At 65.1% G+C, this 19,531-nt stretch overlaps 1 protein-coding gene across 1 annotated transcript; it reads right to left on the reverse strand.

Annotated features, from left to right (window-relative positions):
• Positions 1-1,049: 1,049 nt before the first annotated feature.
• Positions 1,050-18,417, reverse strand: ARID3A (AT-rich interaction domain 3A). The gene is made up of 8 exons (XM_040990620.1): positions 18,010-18,417; positions 17,449-17,779; positions 7,940-8,012; positions 5,815-5,998; positions 5,358-5,578; positions 4,717-5,016; positions 4,020-4,118; positions 1,050-3,275 (listed from the first exon to the last, which is right to left on the reverse strand). The coding sequence occupies exons 1-8, from the start codon at positions 18,381-18,383 to the stop codon at positions 3,061-3,063; spliced, it is 1,797 nt and encodes a 598-aa protein (XP_040846554.1). The 5' UTR covers positions 18,384-18,417; the 3' UTR covers positions 1,050-3,060.
• Positions 18,418-19,531: the final 1,114 nt, after the last annotated feature.

Genomic DNA, 19,531 nt, shown 5'->3' on the forward strand with positions numbered 1-19,531 from the left:
TGGTCCATCCGGCCTCTGCACCGGGTCCTCCCCATCCCATCCCATCCCTGGCTGGCCAGGCTCAGGGTCCTCCCCATCCCGACCCCCGGCCTGGCAGGCTGAGGGTCCTCCCCACCCCGACCCCCGACCCCCGACCCCTGACCAGGCTCAGGGAGGGTCCTGCCCACCCCGACCCCTGACCAGGCTCAGGGTCCTGCCCACCCCGACCCCTGACCAGGCTCAGGGTCCTCCCCACCCCGACCCCCCGCCTGGCCATGCTCAGGGTCCTCCCCACCGCGACCCCCAGCGTGGCCATGCTCAGGGTCCTGCCCACCGCTGGCCCCAGCCTAGCCAGGCTTGTAGGGTCAGAGGTCGCCCCGCCCCCCAGCCTGATCTTTGGAATGAGGACTGACCAGTTCTGGAAGAGCAGTTGGGGGCTTGGCTGCAGGGAGGGATGGAACGGGTGGTCACTCCCATTCCATGGCCACTGAGCACCCACGCCCGGACCCTCCTCCCTGCAGCACCCTGCACCTCAAGCCGGGGAGGCGTTGGGGGACCCCGCCGAGACAGCACACACACACACACACATACACACACAGACACAGACAACCCCAAGCAGCCTGGTGTGGTCACCCCAGGGACTCCCAAGTGGTCCCCACCTAAGCCCCCCCAGTCCAGGAATGAAGAGGCCCAACTGGTCCTTCCAGTTGGCCCCTTAACTGGGCTGCGGGACCCCTGCCCCCACCCCCCAGCGTGCTACACAGCCCCCCACCCCACCCCTGCAGAGGGGCCAGGCTGTTTACACGGCTGTGGTCAGCACGGGCCAGCCCAGGCCGGCCCTGCCCGGCTGCCTGTAGGACAGGGCGACCTTCCCGTGTCAGTCACGCCCCGGGACGGCTGCTCTCTGCAACGGGACATGGCCGAACGTGGGGGTGGGCAGGGAGGGGGTGCCCGCTGGGGCCCAGGGTAGCCCGGTCGGCCTGCCTGGGTGCTGCAGGGGGGACCTCTGGGCTCCCACCAACCCACCCCAGGGGGGTACCCCCCCACCCAAAGACCACAGGAGCCAGTTCTGTGTTTTGTTAAAAGTCAGAAGTGTTTGTCTTGTTTTAATATCAGCTTTACAGGGTTACAATTGTCTTAAATATTTCTGAAGCTTAAATACAATCTGCATAATAATGTTATTATAAAATGTAAACTTTCAGTGTTCTTTTAAATTTCAAAATCACACCTTTTTTTTTTTTTTTGGTCTTTTTGTCTTTTTTTTTGTTTTGTTTTGTTTTTTTTTTTTCCTTTAATACCAGAATGTTCGGCCGGGCTGAATTGCCGGCGCGGGACGGGCTGGGCCCAGCCAGAGGTAGAGCAGTTACCATTTTTTTTTTTAAGTTTTTTTTTTTTTTCTTTCCTTTTACCTGAGTTCAGGCGTGGTCGCCACGCCACCTGACAAAGACCCCGGAGGAGATGAAATCTTATAGGAATTGACAATGAAAGGCTGAATTTGTGTGTGCCGAGAGGAAGAAGAAAAAAAATAAAAGCTAAAGCAAAATTGGGGGGGTGGCGGGGAGGGTCACAATATGAACAGAAATGACAGGAGGAAACATCTGGCTGCCATACAGATGCGTGCGTCTCAGGAACTAACCCTGCACCTGCCCCGGCCCCTCCCCGAGGTCAAGGAAGATTCTAGAAGCAGTCCGGGGCAGGGGGTCTCCGACAGGACCCCCTCTTCGCCCTGAGTTTTTGTTTTTGGGGGATGGGAGGTGCTCTACGGTCACTGCCCAGAGTCCTCGTGGCCAAGGCACTGGTCCCCTCCACAGCCCCGCTTGCATAAGGGGTGCTGAGTAACACCCCACAAAGACACTGGGGCCCTCAGGGGCAGCAGGTGGCCAGGACTGGGCAGTGGGGGGAGGCCCTGAGCGGGTGCACACCAGTGGAGGCAGGTCCAGACCTGCGGCCCACCCCCAGCCGTGCCGCTGCTCGTCCCCCCCATGGCCCCACAGTTCACAGCAAGCCAGTCCCCTGAGTTATAGAGTCCGGTCAGTCCTGGTCAACACCCCAGCTTGCCAGGGGAGGCTGGACCAAATGCAGCACACAGCTTACCACCAGTCCCTAACACAGGACACAGGCACGCCTAGGGATATGAGACACACGTGTGCTGGGGGCAGACACACACGCACACCCAGGGACACACATGTGCTGGCGTGCAAGACACATGCCAGAGACATGCAAGGCACACACCAGCACATGTGCCCAAGGACTCACACACACGCTGGAGACACGGGACGTCCGGCCGGCGTGCACCCCGTACACGCACGCCTGTGGAGGTGCCACCTGGCTGCAGCCTCTCATGTCCTGCTTACACCTGAGGTAGACGGACAGGGGCAGTGGATGCGGGGCGGGGCAGCTGCGCAGGAGACCAGAGAACCACCCCCGCCTCAACTCCCAAAATGATTGTGCTGCGGTGGGGAGAACCTTCCAGAAGCAGGGGAGAAGGGGACTGACAGATGCCCTGAGATGGAGGTTGGGGGGTGGGGGTGGGATGCAGGAAGGGGTGGGTAGGGGGCACGCCCACGAGGCCACATCCTCACCCTGAGCTGGCCCCGAGCGGGCATTCATCCCTGAGTCGACTGGCCCGCCCCTGTACCTGCCGCGCACCGCACGTGGGAGGCCCGGGTCACCGCAGGACCACGACACGCAGACACCAAGACACAGGTGCCCGCTTGCTAAGGCTGCACCCAGAACACAGCGTATTTACACAGGAAACCCGCACCCTCCTAGAACCCGCAGTCTGTCGCTATTTCAAAACAAAACAAACAAACAAAAAAAGAAATTCCCAAAGAACAAGAGGAAAAAATTCGGTCGTCGTGGCTCAGGGGGCTGCCTCCGGCGTGGGGTGCGGAGGAGGTGGCCCAGGCGGCGCCCCCGGACCCTGAGAGATGCGAGGTCCCCATTTATTAAACTCTGCATCTATATAGGATATATGTCTTTCCGTTTTTTCTTTTTCTTTTTTTTTTTTTTTTTTGGCGTCAGCTGTGGTCCTCCCTGGGTTGGCTGTCTCCCCAGCCCGGCTCTCCAGTGGGGAGAGCATTAAGGCACCGAGTTGCTTGAGGTAGAAGTTGGGGGCGCTGGCCCGACCTGGCCACCCACGCCCCCGCTGCTGCTGCTGCTGCTGCTGCTGCTACTGCCACCACCGGCTGCTCCGCGGCCACCACCACCGCCACCACTGCTGCCACTGGTGCCACCGCCGCCTTTGCCAGGAGCTGACGGTGCCATCGGGGCTGGTGGCTGAGCAAATAGCACCCCTGGTTCAAGGATGGGAGAAGGCACGCATCACCCAGGGTCCCCAGGCACCCAGTAGGGACCCATCGCCTCGGCTGGCGCAGCTGCACCAAGCTCCTCCTTGGACATTCTAGGCGGCCGAGTCTTGGGGTCCCAGGCTCACAGATGTCCCCCAACAGGTGGGACGTGGACCTGCACATACCTGGCTCAGCACACAGCCTGGGGACGCCCACCTACCCTGGCCATTGCCTGGGAGCGGGTTCTGCACCCGGGGTCACCCACTTCCCCCACTGTTCCAGCTCCAGTCACAGCCCGAGGTCACCCACTGCCCTGGCTCCACACACTGCCTGGGCTCACCCAGCACCATGGCCCCATGCACCGCACAGATATGCCCTACCCTATCCGACCAGGGTCACCCAGCTCCGTGAGCAGCCCAGGGGACACCCACTGCTCTCCACCGACTCCAAGCACTGCCCAGGGTCACCCACCACCCCAGCTCCACGCACTGCCCAGGGACACCCACCGCCCCGGCTCCATGCGCTGCCCAGGGACGCCCACCGTCGCCCCCAGCTTCCTCGCTGCCCAGGAACACCCACCACTGCCCCCAGCTCCCCCACTGCCCAGGGATACCCACTGCCCTGGTTCCACGCACTGCCCAGGGACGCCCACCGCCCCGGCTCCACACACTGCCCAGGGACGCCCACCGTTGCCCCCAGCTCCCCCACTGCCCAGGGACGCCCACCGCCACGCCCGGCTCAGAATGGTACCTGTGTACATGATGCCATTGATCTCCACTGACATGCTGATGCTGTTGCTGCCGTTGGAGCCGCTGAGGGTTGCGGCGGGGTCCTGGCGACTGTCAGAGGCTGAGGGACGGAAGACACCCATTGATGGCTACTCACGCCCCGTACCGCCCCCTCCGTGCCTGTCTCCCCCTGCCCAGCACCGTCACCCTGTGCCGAACCTACAGGATATGTACAGTGGGTGCTCAATGGGCCACCCTGTCACATTGTATACAGCAGGCGCCCAGTGGGCCACCCTGTCACACTGTATACAGTGGACACTCATGAGTCCACATCCCCACCTCGCCTTACCATTCTGTGTGTGTTTATCTGGAAGGCAAAGAGAACAACCTTGCACCCGCTGGCTCATTCCCCGAGACGCCCACAGTGGTTGGGGCTGCGACAGGCGGCAGCCAGGGGCTCCACGTGGGAGGGTGCAGGGCCCTTCACTGCTGTGTCCCAGGGTGCACCTAAGCAGGGAGCTGGCAGCGGGCGAGGCCAGATGCCACCCGCCTTGGTGTAAGAGCCCTGTGTGCCCCAGTTCCCCACACCCCCCGTCTCCCTGCGTCCCCTATCTGGGCTCCATCTCCCCGTGCCCTTGTCCAGGCCCCGGCCTGGTCTGGCTGCCCCTGTCCCCCGGCTCCCCGCGCCCCTGTCCGCGCCCCGCCCGGCCGGCCCTTACCTTGGCTGCTGATGCGGATGCTCATGGGCAGCTGTGCCGTCATGGCCAGGAAGTTCTGCTGCAGAGCGCGCTGCATGAGCCGCTGCTGCTGCCCATCCACTACCAGCGCCATCTTCTTCTCAGGCGGCTCCCCGCACTCCAGCTTCTCCCGCAGCTGCTCCAGGGCTGCCGCCTGGGCCGCCACGGCTGCCTGGGCCGCCGCTGCCTGCACAGCTGCCGCCTGGGCCGCCACCACCGGGTGACCTGCCAGGGAGACAGGCAGGCGGCCGGGCACGGGAATGGGAATGGGCGAGTCCTCCTCTGCAGGGAAGAGAAGAGGGTTGGAGGTCAGGAGGGGCCTGGCTCTGCCCTTCCGCAGGACCACGGCGCCCCCCGGCAGTCACTGGCCGCTGGGCACTTTGTAGGCTAAGGGAGCGGGGGCCTGTGCAGGAATAAGGCTCGGAGGGGTTCCCGGTCGGCCAGTGAACCGGTGATGTCAGAAAGACAGTGCTGTCTGCTGTGGGCGCGGCCCAAGTGGGGATTCCTCTCGGTGACCCCAACAGCCCCAGACGCTGGCTGGGATGCAAGCCCTGCCCCGTCCCCCAGACGCTGGGATCCAGGCTCGCACCCCCACACCCGCACACCCTAGGATGGCATCCTACCTTTCTTGATCTTGGGGGCCGCGGGGGTCATGGAGCTACCGTTGGTGCTGGTGGCCAGGCCCAGGGAGGACACGGGCAGCTTGGGCGAGTAGGTGAAGAGGGACCCCCCAAAGCTGTGACGCCGCCCCTCACGCCGGTTGCTGTCGATGGCGGCCTGCAGCTCGCTGGGGTTGCTAAGGCCTCGCTTCTCACACTCATAGGGGTACAAGTACTTCATGTACCTAGGGGCGGGCAGGCAGGGACGGGATGGCACCCAGGATGGCACAGGGGGTGTCCCCGGGGGCCTCAGCTCCCTTAGATCAGGCCCACTGCTCCCTCAGCCCACCCCATCTGTCCCCACCCTACACACTGGCCACTCCCCTGCTGACCCCTCCAACCTGCTGGCCCTGCCCACACTGGCCACAGCCCTGCTGACCCACCCATCCCGCTGGCTGGCCCCGCCCACCCGGTCACGCACTGGGTCCGCAGGGTGAAGGCGGCACTGGTGATGGACGTGGGCAGATTGAGCCCCTTGGTGATCTCCCGCCACAGTTTCCGGTTGATGACTTCCACTAGGCCGCCCTTCTCGGTCACCAGCACATACAGCATGAAGAGGTCGAGCACCTGTTTCGCCATGATGGGGATGCGGTTCACGGGGGTCCCTGTGGGCGAGAGGGGCAGGGTGAGGCCAGGGGGTCCCTGTGGGCAAGAGGGGCAGGGTGAGGCCAGGGGGTCCTCATGGGGGGACAGGGTGAGGCCAGGGGGTCCTCATGGGGGGACAGGGTGAGGCCAGGGGGTCTTCACAGGGGACAGGGTGAGGCCAGGGGGTCCTCATGGGGGGACAGGGTGAGGCCAGGGGGTCCTCATGGGGGGACAGGGTGAGGCCAGGGGGTCTTCACAGGGGACAGGGTGAGGCCAGGGGGTCCTCATGGGGGACAGGCGAGACCAGTGCTGCAGCCAGGGCTGGTCTTGCTTGGCTCTGCACTGGGAGCCACTGTCTGGGTGGACCCTGCGAGGCAGCTCGGTCTCCGTCTCTCCATCCTCTTGGGGTGGATAGCCACAGGGGTGAGTTCTCCCCAGGAGGACCCCGCTGGGCTTTGCAGGTGGGAAGAAGGGGTGAGCCCAGCGCGGCAGTGGGGTATCCACCACAGCCTGCTGGGAGGAACCCACAGCTATCTGGGCATCCGTGGGTCCCATGTCCTGCCTTCCAGGACCCCTCAGCCACTGGGACCAGCCTTGATCAGGGCAGGTGCTGCTGACAGATCCCCCTCAGCTCCCCAGGACCCGGCCCCCCAAAGCCTGCCTGCTGTCCCTCTACTGCCCCCCACCACTGCCCAGGACAAAAGGACTCAGGGTCCTCCCCACTCCGGTCCACTTGGCGGCCACAGAGGGGCTAGAGGCCGGTCCCGGCTGCCCCTCCCCTCCTGGGAGCCCCAGAGCCTTCTGGGAGGGAAGGCAGGTGGCGGGGGAGGGGCAGGGGAAGAGGAGGAGGATGTTTATAGAAACCAGAGCCTGCTGGAGGCCCCAGGGCAGGAGTGACAGGGCAGGGGCCCAGGGCAGCCAGGAAACAGGCAGGGCTACTGTGAAGGGAGAGATGGAGGGAGGGAGGGGTGCAGCGAGCGGGACCCCTCGCCTCACTGTCCTTATTCCCACAGCACAGCCCGTGAACCAGAGCAGGGCCTGGGGAGTCCTGGGGAGGGAGACCAGTGGGTTCTCAGATCTCCCTAGGGAGTGCCCTATGGGCTGTGCCCTCCAACCCCCTCCCACCCTAACCCCAGCTCCCAGCACCAGGCACCCCGCCGGCCGGCTCGGCCGGGACTGGGGGCAGGGGCGTGCACGCACTGATAAGGGGACTTGGCCATCTCTCTCTGGCCACTCCAGGGGCAGCAGGGCTGGCTCCCATGATAACACAGCAGCAGGGCCCCGTACTCCTGGCCAGGCATGGGAGGGGTTAACCCAGAGGCCGTTGGGGGTAGTGCGGGGTGGCGGGGCAGGGGTCCGGAGGCCGCAACAGCCCCCTTCCCCTCCTTCCCTTCCGGTGTTTACAGAGCGCAGGGAGGGGCGGGCGGAGGTCTGGACAAAGCCAGCTGGGCTGGGCTGGGCGGCCCTGCAGGGCATGGGCGGGCAGGCAGGCAGCCTGAGCATCCGCCTCTGGCCCACTGGCTTCAGCTCCCACTCTTGAGGGGAGCTAGCCCCAGTCTGGGCCTCAGTTTCCCCAACTGGACACCTGTCCTCGATGGCTCCCACATCTGGGAGGAAGTGTGGCAGGGTGCGGGGGGGGGGGGCTGTGCAGCCAAGAATATTATAGGCACTCAGTGAGTGGACAGTTAGGGGTGTTCCCACCTCCTCAGCGCCACCCTGGCCCCTTGCCTGTCCAACTAGGAGCTAACTTTGCTCCCCAAGGCATAACCCACCTGCTGGCCCTGTAGTGAGGGTCCTGCAGGGGGAACACCTCCCCCCACTGTGCCCAGGGGCTCATGGCTGGGGCTCACAGCTGTCCATGCCTGCTCCATCAGGCCCCGGGCAGGGCAGGTGCCTAACCCGTCAGACCCTGGGCAGGTGCCTCCCATCTGTCCCCTGACTTTGTGGGAGGGGGCCCTTACCTCGTTTCTGCATGAAGCTGAACAGGTCGTCCAGGAATTCCTTGCGCTTGGGGTCTCCATCTAGCTCGTAGAGCTGTGCGGGCAGAAAAGACGCCTCAGTTGAGGCCAGGGGGAGGAGGGGAGTCGGTGGTGGTGGAGGGAGGCTGAGGGGGGTGGGAACCAAGGGTCCCCTTCAGGCGCCAGCTTGATACACATGGCAAGAAGACGGGCCCAAGAAGTGGCGATATGGGCCAAACACAGGCTAGCACAGAACACATCCTCCTGAGGGCAGAATGCTGGAGACCAAGTGTGGGCAGGGCCAGTTGCCCACACAGCCCCGCCACCAGTGCCACATACCCCAGAACCCAAGCTGGGCTCATCTCCGTCCTAACTCTCCCCACTTCCCACCGGGGTCTCTGTTGGCATGGATGGGGTGGGGTCAGGATCACACCCCACCCTCTAGGGGGCCACAATTCGACCAGGTAGGCAGCTGCCCGAGTAAGTGCCCATTTGGGCTGCTACAGTGGCCGTGGGGGTGGAGCGGCTCGGCTGGGAGCAGCAGGCATGATTATGAAGTGGTGCTAGGGCGGGGGCCCGGCCGGCCAGCTGGGGAGGCAGCAGCGGCAGGCACCAGGCCTCCAATTAACTCCAGGAAGAGGGGCTGGTTGGGGCCTCGGGGGAAGGGTGGGGGGGGGCTTGAAGCCACCTTGAGTGTTGTGGGGTCCCCTGGCTGCCCTTGGCTATTGGGGTCTCCGTTTCGCCCAGAACAGGGCCAGTAGGCACCGGGAGCCTGGACGCCTGCCCTGGGTGGTCGGGAAGGGCCGGCCCTGGCGGCCCCGCCCAGGTCAGCGTCAGACTGGCCGGCCTGCATTCCTGCGTTTTTATGGTGGACACGAAGGCCCAGCTGTCGGAGGGCTGAGCAGGTAGACGGCCTGGGTAGGGGCTGGCAGGTCCTGCACACACACACACACACACACACACACACAGAGCCAGCTCCCCACAGCCCTGCCACTCCTGAGCGAGGGGCCTGGGGACATGTGTTCCCTGCCCAGGTGGTGGTGCACATGGCTGTGGCTTAATAAGTCAGCCATGACTTTCTCAGCAAGGACGTGGGGGCAGGAGAGCTGGGTGGCCAGGCTGTGTGCGGCCTCCTGAGGATGAAGGCTGCTGCCTTGGTGGGGCCCAGACACGGGTCAAGTGACCCCAGGCGGAGGTGGACAGTTCCTCTACCCTGACTGTGCCTCTGGGCTTCTCCACTCCCCAGGAGTCTGGGGTACACAGAGCCCCCCATCAATGAGAAAGAAATCAGCTCCAAACTCCTTGCGTGGTCCAGCACACCCCTCGCCATCTCAAAGAAAAAACACAGCAGCCCATGGGGCGCCAGCCGGGTCCAGTTTCACCCAGCTCCCTGCTAGTGGCCTGGGAGAGCAACGGAGGAAGATGGGGGCGTGGACCCCAGGCCATAAAAGGGCATTATCGCAGCCAGGGCAGCCCCTGGCTGGCCGAGGTGGCCTCTTTCATGGCGTCACCGGGGGCAGTAAAGGCCTCAGTGGTCACGGCTTCTAATTCCGCTGCCCCGCGGGGAGCCGGGGCCACAGGCGTGGGGAGGGCAGGCGATGCCCAGGCTACCGGCCCCACTTGCCAAGGGGGCTGCGGGAGGCACACAGCAGGGGCCTACTAAGTGCAAACAGCCTTATCCACACACATTTCCCGCACCCCCCAACTCCATCTCTCTGCTCAACAGCACCTGTTGGAAATTAAGGCATGGGGGCAGGCCTGAGTGCCCCCCTGCCCCACAACTGGGCATCGAGGCCTTCTCACGGGGGTGGGGTTCCAGGTTCTTCCTCCTCCTCCTCCTCCTCGCCAGCCTCCCCAGACAAGTGCCTGTCAGAGGCACAAAGCCCTGCCCCAACTTGGCAAGGCAGAGCCCCAGGCTCAGGTGTGGCCTGGCACAAGGGGAGGCGCCAGACTCGATGCCCCCCCCACCTCCAGCCTACAGCAAACAGGAAATTCTTGTTTGTGGGGGGTATGGGAGGTGGGGTTACAGCCCTGACCAGGACCTGGGGATATGGAGTGGGGGGAGTTGTTCCTCTTAGTCACCAGGCTGGGGACCCCCTCCCCAGCCCCCATACCAGCTCTAGCAAGCAGCTCCTTTCCCCAACCCCGGCAGCTGCACCTGCTGAGCCCTGAGCCGGGGCCCCACCTGGGCAGTCAGTGGCGCCAGTTCCCAGTATGCGCTTGGGGGCCCAGGGGGACGGCCTCCAGCCAAGGCCGACCGAGGGGCCCCTGGGAGAACCTTGGCCCCACCCGCCCCCGCACTGTCTGCTCCAAAGTCCAGGGGCCCAGCGACAGGGCAGCCAGGCAGGGAGGGGGCCCGACCCCAGGACAGAGCGTTGGGAAGGCGAGCTAGGGCACCCTGCCCTGCAGTCGGATGCCACCAGGGTCCGTCCCAAAGGCCCCACGGAAGGGAAGCTGCCGGGTGGGCCAGGGGTGAGGGTGGGGTGGGGAACTTTGAATCCCCTGCTTTTTTTTTCTTTTGCTTCGATGTGACATTCAGATAACATAAAAATTAACCTATTTTCAGTGAATAGCCCGGGGCATTTTGCTGCATTTGCAATATTGTGCAACCGTGACCACTCCAGAACATTCCAGAACATTCCATTTCTCAAAGCAGCACGGTCCCAGCCCCTTCCCCCTCGGTGGAGTCCCCTTGTGCTGGACGTCGCCCACCTGTGGAGCCCACACCATGTCTGTGTCACTCTGCGCACCCTGCCCATGGCCCCGGCTGCTCAGGGCTCGCTGTGTGGCGGTGGACACTGGGGTGTGTCCATCCCTCATCCACTGGTGGTTTTTTTGTGAATGTGGGTGTACAGTTGCAGCCTGAGTCTTCTCGCAGCCCCCTAGGGGCCGAGGGCTAGGGACCAACCCACCCAGGTGAGACACTGGGGTGCAGGTGCAGGGGCAGGGGCCAGGCCCCCCCCCCCCCCCCCCCCGCCACCCCGAGACCCGGGGCTGCCCGCCTGACATGACTCAGCAACGCGGCCGTTAGAGGAGGGGGGAGGCAGGTGGGCAGGGTCCCAGGGGAGCCTCTCCCTTCACAGAAACACCCACACACTCCCCACCAGGCAGGAGGGCCCCCCCTGCCCCTGGCACCCAGTCACACTCAGGGACACGGAGGTAGGGTGGGGGGCCGGGCCGGCGGACACAGGCCAAAGTGGACATCCCAAGCCCATGGTCCCACGGATGACCACCAGCAGCAGGTTGGGCTATGGCACCGTCTGCCACCCGCTATGGGAGAGTCCCGGGGGGGGGAGTTCAGATTTGAAGGTTTTTTTCCGCATTCTGGGAACTCCCAGGACTCGAGGAGGACAAGGTAGGGGACTGAACCAGGCCACACGGCTGCAGGGTCAGGGGGCAGGGTGGTCTACCTGGAGCTAACGGCGGGGGGGGGGCTGCTCCCGGACTCAACACTGTGGACCCTGGGGAGTGAGCTGCTGCCGTCCGGGAAGCCTTAGACCACCCGAGGCATGGGGGTCTGCCCCCAAAGTGGTCCTCCCCCTCTGCCCTGTCTGGGTGCTGCCTGCCCTGTCCCATCCTCCACCCCACCCCACCCCATGCACCTGACCAGCCGGGGGCTCCCCGGGTCCCCACGACTCTTTCGATTTCCGTCAGCCCTGCAGGCGGCCAGGCCTCCTCGGACGCAGATGGGGCGCCCGTGTCAAGGGGAATTGGGGAAGTGATCCAGGGCAGGGCACAGACATGTGTGGCCCCCTCCACCCCAGGCCACCCCACCCTGCCCCGCCGGCCCCACAGCCCCACCCACGAGAGCGAAATTAGTAAAAAAAGCCCCAAAAACGGCCACAGGCAGGACACACGGCACCAGTCCTTCCCCCGGCCTTCCGGCTCGCGAGATCCAGGGCTCACTGCCCACTTGTCACTCCAACCCAGTGGCCCTCAGACTGTGATCAGAACAATGTGTCTAACCTGGGGCTGCAGCCCACCTGAGCCCCTGCTGCCCCTCGCATGCTGGGGGGTGGGGGCAGGAGAACAGAACCAGCACTGTAGGGGGGACGATGGGCAGTTTACAGAAAAAAAAAAAAAATCTTGGTTTGGGACATGCAAACGCTTCTCAGGGTACAAAAAGACTAAAGTGGCAGGTGTGGCCAGGCCCCCCGGCCCAGGGCACTGGGTGCAAGTCCTCCAAGCCACTGGCCTAAAATGGGTTGCATCTGACGCAGGCCCTGGCGCTGGGCAGTGGCAGGCGTGCCCTGGAACAAAGATTCCTCTAGTAGAGTGCCCACCGGCAGCCCCCTGCCCTGATGTGTTCACAGAGGGACACGTGGCCGACCCAAGCATACACAGGAGGGTCCCGGCTCCTCCTTGGGCACAGCCCACGCCCACTGCAGGTGTGCCCTGTCAGCAGGCACAGCGCACGTGGGGCACCCACACCGGAGCCAGAGCAAGCCCCAGCCCTCATCCCTCCCCACCCCTCCAGCAGATGGCGGCTGCAGTGCTGGGAGGGTCCCTGCCACCCCCGTGAGAGGCCCAGATGGAGCTCCTAGCCCCAAGCAGTTCTGGGCGTTTGGGAAGCAATCTCCTCTCACTCACTTAGCATTGCCACAATCAACACGGACGCTCTAACACGCTTCCCCATGGGGGAAGCGAGGGCCCAGACACAGGAAGTGAGAGTGTGTGGGGCAGGTGGGGCGAGCCGCAGGCCCTGCCCACTGGCAGGTGCCAGGTGTGCCCTGCCTGCCCGTCAGCTGGGCACGTGCAGAAGCGATGGCAGGGCATGGGAAGGGGCAGGCCCAAAGTTGGGCAGGGTGCCAGTGCTGGGGTAGGGCAAACCCAGTGCTCACAGCCAGGGCCTCCAGCACTCCTGGGGACGTGGGACATGAGGTAGGTCTCCCCCTGCCCAGCCTCTGGCGCTGCCCAGGAAATGCTTGGCACGTGGCGAGATTGGGGCTCCCGAGTAGGGCAGCGGCCTGGCCTGCCATACAAGATGCCATGGGGCGACAGCCATGACAGGGACACAGCTCGTGGGCACTTGCACATGAGGGTGGGGGGCAGACACAGCACCTTGGGAGGGAATGGCCCAGAAAAGCTCACCAGGGGACCATGGGGCACACAGCAGGGGCCCAGACGGGGCTATTGCCCTTACTCTGTCCCCTGCCACCACACACCAATCCCATGGGTCCACGGCAGCTGCCCCCTGAATGGCTTTGGGGACCATGCAGGGCACGAAGCGCCTCTTGTGGTTTGGGGCGAGGGTCTTGGGGCCGCAGAGGGGCGGGGTGCAGATAGCCTCATGTGTCCACAAGCGAGCTAAGGCCCGCTGGCCCTGACCACTGCCTGTGTAGGGCTAGCCGGGGGAGCTGGTTCCCATGCATGACCCCTCTCGGACTAGGGCTGCCCCTTCTGCTGACTCCAACCAAGACCCCTGCCCGCCCCCTCACAGCGCCAGCACTGACCACGGGGGCAAGGCCACATCCCAGGGCCTTCAATGGCTAGATTACTGACCATTTAACCTCGTGACCCCCAATTGTCCTCTGGCCGTGTGCAGCCAGGCGAGGGAGAAGGGGCGGGCTGCCCTGCCTGGCGCACACCACCACCCACCAGGCCCCTGGCCCGGACCTCCTCCGGGGGCACGGGGATAGCATCTCAGCTAAAAATGGGGTCACCGAGTGCCACGGAGGGCACCCGGAGTCGCGCGTCCACCATGCGGCCTCCAGTCAGGGCTGAAAGAGGCTGTTGGAGTCTGGTGAAGAAATAGGTTTACCTGCACCCAGGCTGCCGGCTGGAACCGCTGACCTGGACAGTGGAGGCTAATGGTTAACACTCTTGGGGGGCTGGCTCGAGGAACTGGTACTGGCTGGGCCACCCGGACAGAGTCCGCCGTGTGGCATGGCGCCACACAGACCCACGCAAGTGGGAGCAGCAGCAGGTGCCCCAAGTGAGGGACCTCGTGGGTACAGGACACGCCCGGAGCCCTACACAAGCACCTGGGATGCCCGCACGTGGCCACTCCGAGTACGTGGAGGAAGTGGGCAGCTCCCTGACCCAGGGACCCCCCCACCACCACCACCACGACTGCCAGCCACGTCCACACCCATGGTGTGTATCCTGGCCAGGCACGGAGCCGGGCAGACGTGCCCTGCCTGGCGGGCGCGTGTGTTATTAGAAAGCGTGGGGCGGGGCCGGGCGCTTGGCAGGGGCCTCAGACGGCGGTGGCGGCGGTGACCCCGTGGCGGTGACCCGGCGGCCGGGAGGTGGCGCAGGGGCCAGATAAGGTGCTTCCGGTTGAGTCAGCACAGCTCCCAGGGCTGGCACGGGCCGGGGCACGGTGCCAGGGGCTGGCAGGCGGGCACCCTGGCTGCACCCGCCATGGCCCAGCTGGCTCTCCGCCAGCAGCCACAGGGCTTTGATGAGGCAGTGGCTGTTCGGCTTGGGGTGCTGGGCCCAGGAGGCGGCCCCGGCCTCCACCGCAACACACACTCTTAGCCACACACGTTCTCAGGGCTGTCCAGGGGGGATTCCTCCTAACCCCTGCTCTCCCAGCCCAGCTTTAAGCTTGGCTTCCTCCCACCTCCCGCTCTAGTCTCACACAAGCTCTTGTGTGTCCTGCAAAACCCCAGCTGCAAAGCCCCTTGCTCTTATCCAGCTGCGATTCCCCCACCCATCTCGCAGCAGGGTGGGGGAACAGGGTGTCGGCCACCTGCTCCCCTGGCAAGTCCAGTTCCACCCACCCCACCCCAGCCAACCGGCAGGAAACGGCAACCAGGTGGGCCCAGCCCTGTAGGGTAATGACACCCAAAGCAAAATCTGCCCGCCAGGCCGTGGCGGGAGATGGCCGGAAGATGCCCCGTGAACTGCACGTCCAAGCGGGGGGCCGAGGAGGAGGTGGGGCCGGGCCAAGTGCCAAGGATTCTGAAAGCCATTTCTTCCCGTGGCGGGAGCGTGACCGTGGCGTGCCCCTGAGCTGCCAGGGCCCGAGAGTCAGCCACACGTACGGGTCAGCTCTGGCCTAGCCCAGCCCTGGCCATTGCAGCCCTGTGAGCTGAACTAGCAGATGGAAAATCTAACTCCACCTTTCACGTAATAAGTAAGTCTATAGGGAAAAGAAAAAAAAAAGAAAGAAAGAAAGAAAGAAAAGGCGCAGCCAGGCCCCACCTGGAGCCTGTGGCGGCCTCACTCCCCCACCCAGGACCTGCACAGGCCACTAGAGGAGGGACGGGGGGGGGGGGCTGGCCAAGCAGGGTGTGTCAAGCGCTGTCCTAGGGCCTACGTGAGCCGGCACAGGTCCTGAACCTTCCATGCCTCTTGCCTGTGCAGGCAGCAGCCAGGGACGGCCACCTGGCCACCTCCTCGTGGCCGCGGGGTCTGCCGCCGGGGCCCGGAGGTAAGCAGCAGGGCCCAGCTGGACAGCAGCGCCACGTCAGCTATGCCTGCGGGTGGCCGGCGGGCTGCCCGGGAGGTGGAGGTGGGGTAGGGTGGGAGAGGCAGGGATATCCCCAGCTATTCCTTTTAAATATTAGTTCACTTTTTTTTTTTTTTTAATGGTTTATGTATTTCTAAGTGGCTGCAATGGCCAGAGCTGAGCCAGGTCGAAGCCAGGAGCCATGCATGCCATTGCCAGGACTGGGGAGCCAGCACTCGAACCTGTGTTCCAATTTGCAATGCAGGCAGAGGCTTAACCTACTGCACCCCAGCACTGGTCCCAGTCCCCCCTCCAACACTAATCCACCCCTACGGGGATGAACTCCAATACTACACAGTCAGGAACAGGGCGAGGCTTGCGGAGTCCCCGTCTGGGACGCCACACTCAGACGGAAACAGACACACAGGCCACACAGCGTGGGCTCCGAGGGCGGGACTCTCCCAGGACAAGGGGCAGCACATAACCACGTGTTCACCAGGGACCCAGCACCAGGACACGGAAACACCCCCCCCCTCCACACATACCAAAGGTCTTGGGGTCCCAGCATCCAGGAGACCGGCTGCACCCCTGCCCTGCCCAGCCCTGTGCCCCAGCAGAGCCTCGCAGCTGTCGAGGACTCCCAGGCGGAAACCAATCCTGGTTCCTGCCAAGAACCAGGAGGAAGAGGCCTGGCCGTGCCAAGTGGCGGCCAGACGGCCAGGGCCGCCACGTGCCAGGAAGGGAGTGGGGCGGGAGCCAACACAGGCTGTCACCAGCGTCCAGGCCCCTCCCGACTCGGGCCGCACAGGTGCCTGTCCAGCTGGGCCGCAGCACGGTGCCAGCAGCTGGAGAAAGCCCGTCACAGGGCAGCCAAGACGGTGCCGCCTGCCCACCACCACCCCTGCGGCCACAGTCCCCGGCCCCTAGCACTGCACCCTGACTTACAGCCACACTGGACCTATGCTGGGCTGTTCTAAGGCACCTGGGGTCCTCCTCCAAACTACAGGAAGCTGGGGTTGACTCTGAACCCCACAATAGCACACGTACTGGACCACCCACCAGCCATCCAGTTGGCCTAGGGCCAGCGGTGTCCCCAGCCCAGCAACACGTGCCATCATCCCCCAACTTCAACCTTGGCCTCCAGAGACCCTGAGGCAGCCTGGCTCATAGAAAGCCCCCTTCCGCAAGAGGGGGACTTCCGCATGGGCAGGGGCGCCCACACCTGCCTGGCACTCCTGCAGAATAATCTAACTGCCATCCACACATGGGGACACGCACGCCCAGACGGGGCCTCCTCATCGAGGCCTGGCACGGGCAGGGCCAGTCACACCCCTGAAGGTGACACTGCTGGCCACCTGCCTGCTTGGCACCTCCGCCTGGCCGAGACTAGGAGCTGGGGCAGGGCTGCCCCACCCTTGTGCCCAGGTCCTCGGAGTTCTGCCTGCCTCCTGCCCCCCTGGCCCTGTCCCAGCTCGGAGCATCCCCTCGCCAGCACAACTCCCTGTCTTCTGTCCCCGTCTTCTACCTCTCCTTTCTTAGGCACCAAGCCAAGTGGCCCTGGCATGATTAAGGAGGCCCACACTGCCCAACTCCGGGGCCCACTCGGGGTCGCCACGGGACTCCTCCAAGGCTTGGGTCCGAGCAAGGCCCAGCTGGCCCAGCCCGGCCACCATCTGCTATCCATCTGCCTGGCTTTAAAGGCGCTATGGCCTGGTGCTTCCCCCAGCTGGACACCAGCGGGGAAGGACAGGGCAACCCCTGCTTCCCTCTCACCCCTCGGGAAACCCAGAAAGTGGGCCAGGGTACCTCAGATCCCTTCTCCGCGGCTGGGCCCAGCCTCCTTCTCCTGCCAGGAGCCTTACCCCTCCCTGTTCCCAAGGCCGGCCTGTGTCCCCTGGGTGTCCCCCCACCGCCCCGAGAAGATCACCCACACGCAACACAGGCAGCACGAAGCTCCGGACCCAAACACTATTTGCCCGACCCCACGTTCGCCCAGCTCCACCAACCAGCAACCAGGAGCCCCCACACCGAGTGCCAAACCCCCCGCTCCCCCGATGAGCGCCCCCCACATCCCCTTCCCAGCCCCAGCTCAGACCCCCAGTGCACAGCTCACCTGTTTGAACTGCTCCTCGTAAGTCCAGTCTCCAGGGTCGGGCGGCTGCAGCTGCGATGCCGTGGGGGTGGCCCCTGCAGCAGAGGCTGGGCCAGGGCCCGGCCGCTCCTGGCCGCCCAGCGCCCGGGGCAGGCCATCACCGCGGAGGGCAGGGGGTGGCGGGGCCTTGCGGGGGAACAGGGCCGTGGAACCCAGGCCGGCCACACCGGGGGGACCCAGGCCTTCCTCTTCCTCCTCCTCCTCTTCTTCCTCCTCCTCCTCATCCTCATACTCCTCCTCTTCTTCATCTCCTAGGTCTTCTTCAAGCTCCTCCTCCTCCCATTTGGGCTTCCTGCTGGTCACGGAGAGGGCTGTAGCTGCGGCCACCCCGAGGTGCACTGCGTACCCAGCCACCCCAGCCCTGCGAGCCCCTGGCTCCCGGTCCAGTACAGACAGTAGAATGGAAAGTGCTAGGCCCAGAACTGCGGTTCCCAGTGGCCCAAATGCAAGATGATGCCTCATATCCACAGCACCCTTCCCCCCCATCACATGGGGCTCCCTAGGACCCCCCCCCCAACTCACGGGTCATCATCATCAGAGGCCACAGCCTCGGGAGGCCCTTCCCTGCTGCGGGCAGGCGGGGCCGGCGAGCCTGGGGAGCCCTCAGCGGCCGGTCCCCGGTCATGGTCATCCTCCGGGCCGCGGGGACTGGGCGGGTGGCCCAGACCAGCGGCGGCAGCTCGCATGGCAGCCAGGGCAGCCATCTGTGCCCGCTGCATCCGGGCCTGCTCCGGCTCTCGCTCCTCATCCGGGGGGCCGCGGGCCCGGGGGACCGGGGGGCCGGAGATGGCCGGGGGCTCAGGGGGGGGCTCCTGCTGCCGGGCCTCCAGTTCCTGGCGCGCACGCTGCTGCTGCTGCCTCTGCAGGAGTGTCTCCATGACGGCCTGAAGCTTCATGGCCCTGCGGGCCGGGCCGCCCCGGGCACCGGGGGTGGGCACGGGGGGCGGCCCCTGTGGGCCGGCGGGCTCGGGGGAGCCGGGGCAGTGCAGGGTGGCGGGGAGGGGGTGGCGGGGGCCGCCGGCTCAGGCTGAAGGGTCGTGGAGCATGCCAGGGGCGGGCTGCGGGGGGCGCTGGGGGGCCGTCGCTGGCATCCGGCTTACTCCCGTGTTTCCAGAAACCTGGGGCAGGGGAGGGAGTGACAGGAGAGCGGTCAGACCCATGCTTGCCCCTCAGGTCAACCCCAAAGGCCTCTGGGAGGACCTCACCAGGATGGAAACCTGGGGGCCCCTGCTCTCCCCACGGGGCCCCTCGGCCCTCCCTGCAGCCCACACCTGGGTCACCCCACATGGGACTCCTGGGGCCCCAGAGGGGAAAGCCGGGCCAAAGCTGTGCACCCTGGGCCACCCCAAAGGCAGCACACCCCGAGTGTTGCTGGGTTCTGCAGCGCATGGCAGGAGAAGGGACAGGGTCACGGCTGCCAGGGGAGGCCTCATTGGCACAGCCCCTCCCGGCTCCTCCAGCAGAGCAGGGACGGCCAGAATGGTCTGCTTGGCCCAGGCAGCCCTCATGGACGGGGCAGAAGGGGATACCCCAAACCCCAATCCGGGGACAAGTGTGAGCCTGAAGCTCGGGGCAGCGGAGGTGCCCAGGCCCAGGGGACACTCCGTGTGGCCTTGCCGCCCTGCCCTTCGGGGCCATGGCGGGCGGTTCCCGGGGCGGGCGGTTCGCAGGGGGCGGGGGTGTCCTGCTGAAACCCCAGGGGCTCCTCTCCCCACATCCCTGCAGGTTCGGGAAGGGGGCTGGGCAGGCCAGTTGGATCTCCCGCCTAGCAAGGCAGAGGCCAAGAGAAGGGACATTTCTGGAACCCCCTGTCTCTGGGTTGGCAGCCGTGTCGCCCCTCCCCCACCTTTGACAACTTCAAGAGGAGCCCCCCTCCCTTACGGAAGCCGCTCCAGGAGCCCACCCTGTCTTTGGGAGTTGGGGGGTGGTGGTGGGCAGAACAGAAGGAAGAGGCCGAAGGAAACCATTGCCCCCACCCCGTCCCTCCAGGCCTGCTGAGTTTAATGACCCTTCCGCGTCGCCGCTGGGGGAGGGGCGCAGGAGT

Source organism: Ochotona curzoniae, unplaced genomic scaffold, assembly GCF_017591425.1.
Source record: "Ochotona curzoniae isolate NIBS_2020 unplaced genomic scaffold, NIBS_Ocur_1.0 contig_605, whole genome shotgun sequence".
Taxonomy (NCBI): domain Eukaryota; kingdom Metazoa; phylum Chordata; class Mammalia; order Lagomorpha; family Ochotonidae; genus Ochotona; species Ochotona curzoniae.